Source organism: Suncus etruscus, chromosome 6 (assembly GCF_024139225.1).
Source record: "Suncus etruscus isolate mSunEtr1 chromosome 6, mSunEtr1.pri.cur, whole genome shotgun sequence".
NCBI classification, from domain to species: Eukaryota; Metazoa; Chordata; class Mammalia; order Eulipotyphla; family Soricidae; genus Suncus; species Suncus etruscus.
In genome coordinates, this window is record NC_064853.1 from 58,502,559 (window position 1) to 58,516,550 (window position 13,992).

The following is a 13,992-nucleotide window of genomic DNA, read 5'->3' on the forward strand; positions in this document are numbered from 1 at the left end:
ATGCCAAGGTTGTGGTCACCCAGCTTGAACTCCTTCTCTACTACTTCAGCCAACCAGTTTAAACCTGACTGATGTATCATGTACTAAGAACCTATATTTTTACCCCTAGTTTGAAGCCCCAGAAGCCCTATCAAAAGGGCTTGAAAGTCCTATCATGATTGCCACTTATAAAAGGTGCCCGAAAATGCTGGTAATAAACTCCCATATTCATTGCAATACAGTGTCTGCTGGTTTTTGAGGGTCATTAATACAATGGCAGAAGGTTTAGTAAGTTCTTGTTGTTAGATATCCATTCTGTTAAATTGGGGTGTTCGTTTAGGAATGATAGCATCAAACAAATGGGGTTATCTAGAAATTCAAAATACTATTATTGATACTACAACCTTTAGGGGCATGCATCCAGCTGCCAGGCTTCCCAAAAGAAGGAAAATACAGGAAGAATGTGCCTGAGCTCTCCCCAAAAAGCTTCGGTGATATCAGCCCCAAATCTGGTTCACCTGAAGTGTGGTCAGATTGGTGTCCCTGAGGGAATCATAGAGGGTCACATATGAGGCAGGCCATAGGGGAAATGGTGATTCTGGGTGATGAAAACAGCAACTGTAGCTTTGGCAGGACAGGGGCAGGCCCACCTACTCCTGAGATGGCCAGCTTTGTACTGCATGGGCTGGTATAGCCATAATCTTTCATGGCTCAGTTTATATCTCATTTGAGAAAAGAGTGAGTTATGAATCTGGCCCAGTTCTAATGTGGCAATTCTGCAGTGAGCTTTTTTCTGATTCCAGGTTCCAGTCTGGGCTGTGGCACTGCCTAGTTCTTAGTAGAATAAGTTGATCTGGTCTACAGAGAAAAGAGGAAGGGAGGAGTTAGAGCTTTAAAAGCTCTCCATTCATTTCTACCAGGCTACAATCCAGCTTTTCTAGCCATTGAAGATGAGATGTCATCACCTCAAGTATGCCCAGAAATTCCTGAATATTTATTGATAAATGATGTAAGATGCTAGAAAGCACTGGGTCCTGGCACCCTGCCTCGGATTTTCTTTACACTAACATTGTGGGTATCAAATAAATGTCTGCAGAAAGTGCCTACAAGATTATACATTTTTTTTCTTCTGCATCACCAAATATTTCTTGAAAGCCTGCTATGTACTTAGTGAGGCTTTAAAGTGTACTTAAAGCTGAGAAAAGTTCAATATCTATGAAATTCTCTCCTTTGTATTATAGGCTTTATAGCAATAAGCACAAAAATAATATTAGATCATAAGAGATGTGGCAGTGGTAGAGGCTAGAGATATAATACAGCCTTGAACATGTCCAATCTGGGTTGTCCCTGGCACCGTATATGGTTTCCCAGAACCCTACCAGGGGTAGTCCCTGAATAGAAAACCTGAAGTAAACCTAGAGAACAGCTGTGTGTAGTTCCTACTCCCCAGCCCTCCCACAGAGATATGTGACAGAACAAGGCATGGAAGAGCATTCAAAAGGCTGAGAAAAGTCATCTATTGTAGATTGACTGTTGACATCAGTCCAAAATTCCTATGTTGCAATCTTCTTCCTTATGTGATGGTTTTGAGGTGGGATCTTTGTGAGGAAGATGCATAGATGGGACCTTTGTTAAATGAGATGAGCACTTCAGGAAGCTCCCTTGGCCCTTCCAGTGCATAAGGACACAGTGAGAAGACAACTTCTCAACCCAAGATTATACACATGGATATTGTAACTATCAGACAGATGGAAATGTTATGTGCAGTGCTATTGTAATGCCTGGCTGATGAAAAGGTAGAGTTCATTCCCTCCACAGATGCCAAGAATGGGCAATAGAATGACTTACATCTTTAATGTGAGTGGTAAGAACAGTGAACAGTAAGAACAGATACAGATTTGTCTGAGTGAGAGACCCTATCAAAATTTAATGAATGGTTTGAACAATATGTCTCTAAAATGTGGTAAAAATCCAGGCCTCAAATTTGGCCGGATTCTGGATCCCACACTCAATGTACTGAAGGCTCCAGCAAGAATTTTAGGGATCCTCACTTAGGAGAAAACATCTTACACATGCCCCTCTCTCTCTCTCTCACTTATTTTTTTGGCAACATCCGGCAGTGCTCAGGGGTTACTCCTGGCTTTGCACTCAGAAATCAGTCCTGGCTCTGGGGACCATATGATTTCTGAGTATCAAACCCTCATCCGTCCTGGATCAGCTATGTGCAAGGCAAACGCCCTACCACTGTGCTACCATTTGGGCCCACACACCCCTCTTCACCTCCATTGTTAGTGGGTCATTTGAGGCTCCAACATAAGTGGTTCTTAGCCTTCCTCTAACCTTTGATGTTAGGTGAATGTATGTTAGTATTAATGCATACATTATTATATATATAATTATATAGTAATTAATATAAGTAATTTAAGCATTAAGTTATTTTTTAATTTTTTGGGGGGGCACACCCATTTGATGCTCAGGGGTTACTCCTGGCTAAGCACTCAGAAATCGCCCCTGGCTTGGGGGGACCACATGGGAAGCTGGGGGATCGAACTGAGGTCCTTCCTTGGCTAGTGCTTGCAAGGCAGACACCTTACCTCTAGTGCCACCTCACCGGTCCCAAAGTATTAAGTTTGGATTATAAAGTTAAACCTTCTTAAAGCTAAGAGTTGGCACTCTTGTAATCAAAATTTTATAGAACACCAGGAAGTGAGTCTCTGTGAAGCACTGAATCAGCTAGGTCAAGTCTGTCTTGATCTTGGTCTTAAATTTTAAAGTCCCTAGAACATAGAAATAAATTTCTATAATTGTAGATGTGTAACTTGTTTGAGTCAAAAAATTCTATTTTGTATTTAATGGCTGTACTGAGACTCTTAGGTGGGAAAAAAATAATTTGCCTCAGATGAACTTTCAATAAGGATGAGAATATCACCCTGGCATATGGTGACAGTAGCCCCACAATGTAGAGCCCTATTCAAAAATTTCCTGCAGTGTTCACAAATGATTTAAACTCAGACCATGTTCCTGGCTGATACTGATGCTGATGATACAAACTTTAGGACTATGACTTCATACAAATCTCAAATAGACATCCTTTGGGTTATATCAAAGCTGATCATTTCTCTCAAGCAAACCAACCTATACATTTTTAGGCCAAATCAAGAAAGACAACTTTGGTCTGGATTGCTCCTGAAAGCTTTGTATATTCATGACCTGGAAAAATGTGGTCATAAATACTGGCATTGTTATTTATGAATTTACTTGCTTGAAACTAGGTTTGTGGTTAAGTCAAATGTTTTAACTACCTTATATTAGCTTCTTTACTCTCTTCCCCACAAGACTTAAGAACCAAAGAGTTTCAACTATGAATTTTTTTAAATTTTATTTTATTGATACCATTGTGATCTACTAAGTCTTTCATAGTTGAATTTTAGATATACAGTGAATCAGGTACATTCCCACTACCAATATTACCCTCCCTCTGCCATGATCCCAGACTGTATCCTAAACCACCACACTTTGCACCCTGGCCTGCCAGTATAACAGGCCCATTTAAGTTTAGATTGTTAAAGTTTAGGTCTCTTGATTCTATTGTTGTTTACTTTAGTTTAGATCTATAGTTCTGTCTTTTTTTTTCTCCACCAAAGCACCTGAGACCATTTAGATGTGTTGAGTGCAAACATTTTCTCCCATTCAGTTAGCTGCTTTCTAATTTTAGCCCTTGTTTCTTTTGCCATGCAAAAACTTTTTAGTTTGATGTAGTCCCATTTATTTAAGTTTGATATTATAGCTCTTCCCATTGACATCCTATCATCAAAGATTTATTTGAGGTCTAAGTCTTGGAGTGTTCTGCCTATGTTTACCTTGATGAACTTTATGAGTTCGGGTCTAATCTCAAGGTCCTTAATCCACTTTGAATTAATTTTTGTGTAAAGTGTGCAATATAGATCAATCTTTAATTTCTTACATGTGGTTGCCATTTGTTGAAGAGACCGTCTTTGTCCATTTTAAATTCTTGGTTCCTTTGTCAAACATCAATTGATATATACTTGGAGTTTTTTGTTGTTTTATTTTTGTTTTTGGGCCACACCTGATGGCACTCGGGTTACTTCTGGCTCTGCACTCAAAAATTGCCCTCAGCAGGCTCTGGTACTATATAGGATGCTGGGGATGGAACCTGGGTTTGACCTGGGTTGGCCAAATGCCAGGCAAATGCCCTACTACTGTGCTATCACTCCAGCCCCTGGGATTTTGTCACTGGACATTCTATTTAAACCCACTAGGGTCTGAAAGCCAGTCTTTGTTCCAATACCATGCTGTTTTGATCACTATGCCTTTGTAGTAGAGCTTCAAATTAGGTAACAAGATGCCACCAGTTTCTTGTTTTTCAAATTGATTTGACTATGCTAAGTCTTTTAAAGTTCCACATGAACTTTATCAACTATTAATTTATTAATAACTGATAATTGTGACTACTCCTTGATTTGTTTGTTTGTTTCTGTTTTTTTTTTTTTTCAGCCACACCCGTGATGCTCAGGGGTTTACTCCTGGCTATGCGCTCAGAAATCGCTTCTGGCTTGGGGACCATATGGGATGCCAGGGATCAAACTGCAGTTCATCCTAGGCCTTATGCCTAGGATGCCTTATGCCCTGCGCCACAGCTCCAGCCTCTACTCCTTGATTTCTATTGCTAAAACATTGTTGATTTTAGATCTTCATCTATAAGGCTCAAGTATTTTGGTGGACTTGGAAATTAGTCAGTATTTCTCTCTATATCCAAACTGCAATGTCTTCCTTAATTTCCCCCTTGTTCTTTGCATTTAGTGGGTTGGAATGCTGGAGTACCAGGATTTTTAAGAAAGTGATCTATTGAACTGTTTGTATAAAAGGTGGCTAAAGGTATATCTGCTTTAGAAGTTATTTTTCTAAACAAGCAGTTATATAGAATAATAAAAAAATATTGCAAACTAGTTTATTGGTTTCTGCAGCTGGGTTTGGAGCTGTATATTTTCTAAGAGAAAGAAGTGCTAGTTCCAATCTGCCTGAAACTATATGATATAAATTGAAATGTCTTGGCACAGACGCTAGTGCATCTGTGCAGTTTCGGAAAAGGAGTGTTGATGGGAGAAATGGAGGGTCTCTGATCCTGCCCAGACACAGACCTGAAATCGCTTTGGGAGTTAAATGATGGCCTCATCTATAAAATTTCTTAATGAGTTATTTTTTAAATGTCCAGAAAGTAGGAATTTCATTTCTCTTACAGTAAAAATACTCTAGTCCAAGGAAGAAATATGTGTTCCATGGCAACATGATTTTTGCCACAGGAAGCATGTGAGATCACAAAGTGCTGCTCTATGAGCTATTATATGAGCCCAAAGATATCAAGGACATTTTTGCTATTGAGAAAATTGTTCATTATTCTCACTTTTCTCCATTAAATCAGCTTCAGAAAAAAAAATGGGCATTATGATTATAAAAATGAGATCTGGGGTCAGGAGATAATACAATGAGCAAGGTACTTGCTTTGAATACAACTGATCTGGGTTCTATCCCCAGTACAACATATGGGCTCCCAAGCACTGCCAGCAGATATCTCTAAGTACAAAACCCAGTGTAACCCTTCAGCATTGCCAGGTATTGTCTCCTCCAAACAAAACAAAAACTAAACCAATCAAACAAAAACAAAAGCAAACCAGAGTGGCATCAGTAACCCTTCAACTTGCAACTGGTATGAAAAATTAAGGAGTCTCTAACTTCTTGGTTAACTAAAAACTCCTCATTATAAGGCATTGCCATATGTCCTATAAAATTTCAAGCCAGATCAGCTTTACTTCCTGAAGTCTATCAATTCCAGGCTGTCTTAATAAATTCTATCCATTCTGGCCCATCCACAGTAGGCTAGAATTTCCCCAATATTTTGGTCAAGAGAAATCACAAAATAAATATGAAGGGAAATTTAAATGGGATAGAGAACACATCATAAAACTGTTCTTTAAATTATTTATTATCAGTGAATAATTAATAATGTAAATTGTGATGCTCTGTAGAGTGGATATTATTTAAAGATCAGATAGGCAGATGGGAAGGGAGGAGAAGCAGTAAATTAAGTAAAAGGGGTTGTTTGTATAATGAAGTACAAAAATAAATTTCTAGGGGCCGGAGAAATAGCACAGCAGTAGGGCATTTGCCTTGCACACAGCCAACCCAGGACAGATGGTGGTTCGAATCCCAGTATCTCATTTGGTCCTCCGACCCAGCCAGGTGCGATTTCTGAGTGTAGAGCCAAGAGTAACCCCTGAGTGCCACTGAGTGTGACCCAAAAACAAAACAAAACAAAACAAAAACAAAAACAAAACAAACAAAAACAAAAAAAAGAACTTCTAGTGGTAAACTTTATGCAGCATGACAGTTGATAATGATATATAACTAAAACTTACATAATATAATAGTATCATGCAATTTTACTTCAATAAAATTTTTAAAAAGGTAGATATGTATAAGCTAATATAAAAACATTTCAAAATAGTTTTATATAAGAGCAAAGGGCAAATAAATAAACTCCCCCAATAATGACCATTGAGGCAGAAAAAGTAAATGCTTAATTGAAAAGTAAATTAAAATAAGTTTAAACTGTTTTTTTTTTCTAGAAAATGTGTCATAATTTGGGCATGAGGACTTTCCTTATTTGGTGATCAGAAAGAGAAAAACAGAGAAAGAGGAAAACCAGAGTAAGCTAGAGGGCCTTATTCCTATGTACAAAGGTCAACATGTCAAAATTTCATAATAGTGTCATCCCAGTAGTATTAACGGAAATTTGATAGGAAAATTCCATAGTCATACACCAACCTCAATGAGCCTAAGCAGTAACACAGAAGGCTAGACTAGCACTAACCACAGCCCAGGAAATCTGCAGACACACTGGCTTTAGTAACACCATAGAGAGAGATCACAATCATTTCAAATTGACCTTTGTGAATCTAAGTTTTGATAATTCCATTTACCTTTGTGTTATAACAAACAATATGAAGTAAACACATTTGTGCATGCATGGAGGCAAGCTATGGTTATGGGTGGGATATTGGACTCTGGTGAAGGGAAGGTCACACTTCTGGTAGGATTGGTGTTTAAATATTTTAATATCTAAAACTACTGTATTATGAGCACTTGGTAAATCGCAGTGTTATAATAAACAATTAAAACATTCAAAAATTGGTTCTGGAGGCTAGCTCTGGTTGGCGGGTATGGGGTGTGGGGTGACCCCAGGCCTAAGGCCCTCTTCCTAGTTTGAGGGGTGCTGGGAGACTAGGGAGGCTCCCAGCCATCTCCCCACTTCCTCAGAACTCCAGGGGCATGCCTGGGAGCTGTCCCAGGCCGCCAGAAAGGTGGGTTCCGGGGAGGATCTAAAGTGGGTTGGGCTGGGGCAATCAATCCCAGCAACTTTCTTTCTCACTGGTCTCCATTCTCAAAACCGCGCTGGGGCTAGTGCCCCAGCACATATGATATTAATCAATAGAATTTTCTATGATTAATATATGTTTTGCAGATGCAGAATGTCTATATTATATTATATAATGCCCTACAAGCTCATGTGTAGTCCTTCACTCCCTCACCCCAACCACATTTCCCTACATTTAACCCTTTTTACCTTCAGATTTTGCCTCCTCAAGAAGCAGATAAATATCCCCACACAGAGCCAGATGCCAAACCATACCCTAAGTAATATGATAGACTCTGTTGCTATTGATCTATTCTCAGAGGCCTCCTTCTATCCTCCTTCCTTCATTGTGGGCCTTTGCTTGCTAAGAGACTCAGTTTCTGAGAAGTCACACCTCAAGGATTTTTCCCTGATATGTCTCCATTGCCAGCTGGTTATCAGACTACACAAGCTAAACCACAGACCAAAGTGGTGATGCATCGGATTTAAACCCCCCAACTATTTCAGAGACATAAAAGGGACACGTATATATATATATATATATATATATATATATATATATATGTGTGTGTGTGTGTGTGTGTGTGTGTGTGTGTGCATATATCTTTTGAATATCTTGTTTGTATTCCTTTAACAGCTATAACCCTTACTAAATATTTTTTTATACAGTGATGATTTCCCCCACTCTTTTGTCTGTTCTTCTCTTTATGATCTGTTCAATAAGGAATTCTGGTAGAAGAGTCCCTAGATTTAGAGCTTATGTTAGAACCAAGTTACGGGGATTGTTGGACTTGTTCCAGTGGTCCCCATATGTATCAATAACGCCAAAAGGCAATGTTCTGCTTTTTCATAGACACATTAAAATGGGAAAATACTATACATACAGGCAAGTCCTTATCTAATAGAGATGGGAACGCACAAATCTTGTAATGCAGTGAGACCTTACACCCTGAACATTGTCATAATGACCTGGCTCAGACCTCAGAAAACAGGCGTTATCCATTCATCCCTGAACCAGGAGGCCATCTACGAAACAACCACGTTTGTCTATAACATCACCTGGGAGCAATTCTCTACCACAGAAGACCCTATCACTGCCTCAGCATCAACCTACTCCAAAGAGAGGTCCCTTAACACCAAGAAGACAATAACAACAACAACAACCTGTTTTCAGGGCAGGGCTATATACATTGCCCTCTAATTGTGAGGTGAAACTAGAGGATGCTCCGCATCATCCTGACTTTGATGTAGAATATGCACAGACTCCAGGATTTTTAACTGCAGAAACATGACATCAACAATAGCGACTTGCAGGGTGTGGGGGTGGGTGGATGGGTGGGAGAAGGTTTATTGGCACTACAAACAAAGACTGGGTTGGACAACCTAGTATGCCTGGAGTCTAGAAATGGTCTTATGCCAGAAAATTTCAGGGGTAAGGTCTCCTTGTATTTAGGCCAAGGCTTTTCCTTTCCATGTCCCCCATCTTTTGCTGTGCCTATGCAAACAATAATTGCCACTCTAACAATGTTTTTGCTGTACTAATAATTGCCACTCTAACAATGTTTTTGCTGTACTTCTTTAACTATTATCCTTAAAAAAAAATAAAAGCTTATTAAACCTTCTGCTAGGCCTTTAATAAGTTTATTGGTAATTCAATGATTTTCAAAAATATACTTGCTACTAAACCTTTTCTTTCTCTTCCATCTTGCTAGGTTTTTTAAAATTTTTTTTATTTATTTATTTTTCAGTCTGGTTGACCTGTCCAGTGTTGACAAAGCCGTGTTAAGGTCCCCCACAATTATTGTGTTGTTGTTGATATTATTTTTCAGATTTGTCAACAGTTGTATTAAATATTTTGCTGGCCCCTCATTCGGTGCATATATGTTTAGGAGAGTGAATTCTTCCTGCTCTACGTACCCCTTGATTAATATAAAATGTCCGTCTTTGTCCCTTACAACCTTCCTGAGTATAAAGTTTGCATTATCTGATATTAGTATGGCCACTCCAGCTTTTTTATGGGTGTTGTTTGCTTGGATAACTTTTCTCCAGCCTTTTATTTTGAGTCTATGTTTGTTCTGACTATTCAGGTGCGTTTCTTGTAGGCAGCAGAAGGTTGGATTGAGTTTTTTGATCCATTTAGCCACTCTGTGTCTCTTAACTGGTGCATTTAGTCCATTGACGTTGAGAGAAAGAATTGTCCTGGGATTTAACGCCATCTTTATTTCAAAATTTGGTGTGTCTTTCGGGTAGTCTTGTCTTAGATTAGGTCTTTCAGTTTTTCTCTTAAGACTGGTTTTGTGTCTGTGAAGTTTCTGAGCTGTTTTTTGTCTGTGAAACCATGTATTCTTCCATCAAACCGGAAAGTGAGTTTTGCTGGGTATAGTATTCTGGGTGAAGCATTCATTTCATTCAGTCTTGTCACAATATCCCACCACTGCTTTCTGGCATTGAGCGTTTCTGGTGACAGGTCTGCTGTAAATCTCAGGGAAGCTTGCTTGAACATGATTTCCCCTTTTGATCTTGCTGTTTTCAGAATTCTGTCTCTATCTGTGGGATTTGTCATTGTGACTAGGATGTGTCTTGGGGTGGTTTTTCTGGGGTCTCTTTTGGTTGGTACTCTTCGGGCATGCAGGATTTGATCACATATATTCTTTAGCTCTGGAAGTTTCTCTTTAATGATGTTCTTGACCATTGATTCTTCCTGGAAATTTTCTTCCTGGGTCTCTGGGACTCCAATGATTCTTAAGTTGTTTCTGTTGATCTTATCATAGACTTCTATTTTCGTCTGTTCCCATTCTTTGACTAATTTTTCCATTGTCTGCTCATTTGCTTTAAGTTTTTTGTCCAATCTCTCCTGCTGTATGGAATTGTTATGTATCTCATCTTCCACAGCACCGAGTCTATTCTCAGCTTCTGATACCCTGTCCCAAAGCTTATCCATTTTGTCATTCACTTCGTTTACTGACTTTTTCAGTCCTGTTAGTTGACATGTTATTTCAGTTTGGAGTTTTGTCATTTCTGCCTTCATATTTTCTTGGTTCTTATTAGTGTTCTGTTCAACTCGATCCATGGTTTCTTGGAGTCTGTTGAGCACCTTCCATATTGCTAGTCTAAAGTCCTTATCTGAGAGATTGATTAGTTGTTCAGTCATTATCTGGTCCTCAGAATTGTCATCTTCATTCTCTATGTCTGATGCTGGCCTGCGTTGTTTCCCCATTGTCACACTTGTATTGTGGGTTTTTCTACGTGTTGTGGTGGTATTCATTGTCTATATGATGTAGGCAGCACACTCCTCTGGCTCCTCCCTTTCTGGATGGGCTGACTTGCCTCTAAGGGAGGGGAGTCCTCCGTGGATGAAGCCTCACACTGGGTCAAATCTTAGGCCCGAGCATGCAACAGAGAAGACAGTCCAGAGAGAAATGTTTGCTTCTGTGATATAGCGCCGTTCTTAGTGTGATTTTTCCTTCTTGTTGCAATGGAGTTCTTTCCTTAGAAAGAGTGCATGGCCGCGTAGCGAAGCGGAGTGGCCGTGCTCCTCTGAGCCTCTTTTTGCCCCACTCGCAAGAGTTTCACGCAAGAGGCCAGTAGACAGACATAGACAGGTCACACTCACAGTCTTTCACAGTTGAGCCCCACTGGGCCGGTGTACTTTCGCGGATTTTCCCCGCCTGGTGTCACACACAGGGAGCCAGCTTTTGCAAAGGTTAGCCGGTTTTTCTTATTTATTTTTTTTTAATTTTCTTTTTTAATATATTTTTTATTTAAGTAACATGATCATAGTTGGGTTACAGTCATAACCAGAACACCCCCCTTCACCAGTGTAACATTACCCCTCCCCCTTCCCATCCCCTGCCTGTATTTGAGACAGGCATTCTACTACAGTTATTTGTTTTTAAGTTCAGTAAGTTATATTTTTTTCTTAAAGTATAAGAGTAAAAAAATAGTAAAGGTGTGATAGTGGCAATCGCTGTTGTTTGCATAGGTTCCAGAAAAATGGGGAAAATGGAAAAAAAAAATCCTTGACCTGATTACAAAAAGGCCTCACCCCAGAAGTTTATTGGCATAAGACAGACTCTGGGTTCCAGGCATACCAGTCCATCCAACTCCAGTCATTCTCAAGGTCCCGGTGAAACTTTTTCACACTTTAGCTATAGTTGGTATCAGATTCTTATATTTAAAGACTCTGGATTCTGTGCATTTCTTTCATCAATGTCAGGCTGATGTGGAGCATCCTCTAGTTTCAGCATACCATTAAATGCGGAGCAATCTGCCTTCATGCAGACTGTTCCTGAGTTGTCTGTGTATTGGGAGCACTCTTTGGAGTAAGTCAATGCCAAAGCAGTGGTAGGTCTTCCCTGGTAGAGGCTTGGATCCTGGTAATGTTAAAGACAATTGTGGTTGTTTCCATAGATGGTATACATTGTTCAGATGAGTGTGAGCAATGCCCATTCTTCTGAGGCCTGAGCCAAATCATTATGCCAATGTTCAGGGTAAAAGGCCTAATTACATTACCAAATTTGTGTTCCCATCTCTACTAGATAAGAACTTGTTTGCATATGTATTATTTTCCCATTTTAATGTGCCTATGCAAAGGAGAAGCAATACCACAAGATATTGTTGGTGCATCTGGGGGCCTACGAATAAAGTCCAACGTTCCCCGTAACTTGGTACAAACATGAAATCTATATAGAGATACTCTTCTAACAGTATTGCTTATAAAACAGATCTCAAAGGGGAAAAATCAAACAAATAACAAAAACCAGTGGGCAAAATTGTCACTATATGAGGATATTCGAAAAGAGTTATAGATGTTAAGGGAATACATCTGAGATATACAAAGGAGATACACATGTCCCTTTTATGTTTTAGAAATAGTCAAGAGGGAGGGGGGTGTTTCCGAGACACCACTTTGGTCTGTGATTGGACAAGCGAAGAGAGCATGGAGCCATGTCTTCCCCTGTTGCCTGCTGAAGCTTCCGACTCCCCGAGAAGCTTTTGCTTCCTAATTGCTGAAAGTTGAAAGTTCAGCAGTCCCCTCCCAGACCCTTGCAGGAAAAAGGAAGCCTGGGGTCTCTTAAATTGCACCTCACTGGAACCCACTTGCTGGGACCCTGCGCAGGTATCCAGGAATAACCCTGGGGATGGGGAGGAAGGAGAGAGAAGGCTGTGTGTGTGTGTGTGGGGGGGGGGGGTGAGGCTGCATTTTCACCTTATCTTGGCCAAAAAGCCTACAGCATGGAACCTTGCCATGACGAGTTGCCGCTGAAGCTTCAGACTCCACCCAAAAATTACTGTGAAAGATATGTAAACCACCTTGGCCAAAACAAAAATCATTAGTACAGAAAATGGTTAAATGTGGGGTAACAAGAGATGGGAGTGAGGGAGTAAAGGAATAAAACGAGCGCCTGGAGGGCGTTCAGATAATGACAAGCAGATGAAACACAATGATATCCATATATTTCTTACAATGTTCTGCGCGGGGGCTAGTGCCCCTGTGCGGTTTCACAATGGACAGGTTTAATAAGGAAACTTCCCTGATAAGTTCGAATGTCAGAACCTATTGTGACCCATGTCCCGCACCCCTTCCTATGCCTGGTTAAAGCAGCCTTTGACATGGCGGAGGGTTGCCAAACGCCATGCTGGCAGGACCTCCCGGCTTGGCTCCCAGGAAGGAAAGAGATCCTTCCCGAGTCGGAAGGTCGGAAGGTCGGAGCCCTCCTCCCCCCTTTGGAGCCAGGAGGAAAATGGGGAAAGCCTAGGAAAACCAATAAACTCCTCCAAAGGACCCACCTCACTGTCTTGTCCAGCCATGTGGCCAGGCAAAGTCCTGGAGTACCGGAGGAAGGAGGTAGGGGGGTGCTGGGGTGACCCATGTCCCGCACCCCTTCCTAGGGCTGGTTAAAGCAGCCTTTGGCATGGCGGAGGGCTGCCAAACGCCATGCTGGCAGGACCTCCCTGCTCGGCTCCCCAGGTTTTTTTTAAAAATAACTTTATCTTTGTTCTTTCTGAAATAAATGTATTAATATCATTTGTGTTATCTATGTGATATATTTCTTTTAAATAAATTTAAAAAAACATACAAAATTTTTAAAATAAAAAACCAATAGAAGGGCCAGAGCGGTGGCGAAAGCAGTAAGGCTAACCTACTTGCACTCGCTAACCTAGGACGGACAGCCATTCAATCCCCCGGCGTCCCATATGATCCCCCAAGCCAGAAGTGATTTCTGAGCACATAGCTAGGAGTAACCCCTGAGCATTAAGGGTGTGGCTCAAAAAGAAAAAAACAACAACAACAATAGAAGTGATCAGTTAAAGATTAATTACAAATATACTGGTATAAAGAATAGCACATTAAATAATCACAAATGAACTGTTATTTATTTATTTTCTAAAAATTACATTTTTCATTCTTCTAAATTCCCTTGGAGTAAGTAATATGAAATAAATTCATTTTGTGCCTGCTAAAGGGGAAGGCTGTGTTATAGAGGAAAACTGGGGACATTGGTAGAGGGAAGGTCAAACTGGTGGTGGGAATGGTGTTGGAATATATGTGCTGAAGACAACTGTATAATGAATAATTT

The 13,992-nt window shown here is 40.2% G+C and overlaps 1 protein-coding gene across 1 annotated transcript in view; it reads left to right on the forward strand.

Annotated features, from left to right (window-relative positions):
- Positions 1-568: 568 nt before the first annotated feature.
- LRRC31 (leucine rich repeat containing 31) overlaps positions 569-13,992 on the forward strand; it is a 46,599-nt gene continuing 33,175 nt past the window's right edge. Inside the window, exon 1 of the mRNA XM_049775569.1 lies at positions 569-667. Within this exon, the coding sequence (XP_049631526.1) occupies positions 569-667 (99 nt within the window). The remainder of the gene's footprint in view (positions 668-13,992) is intronic.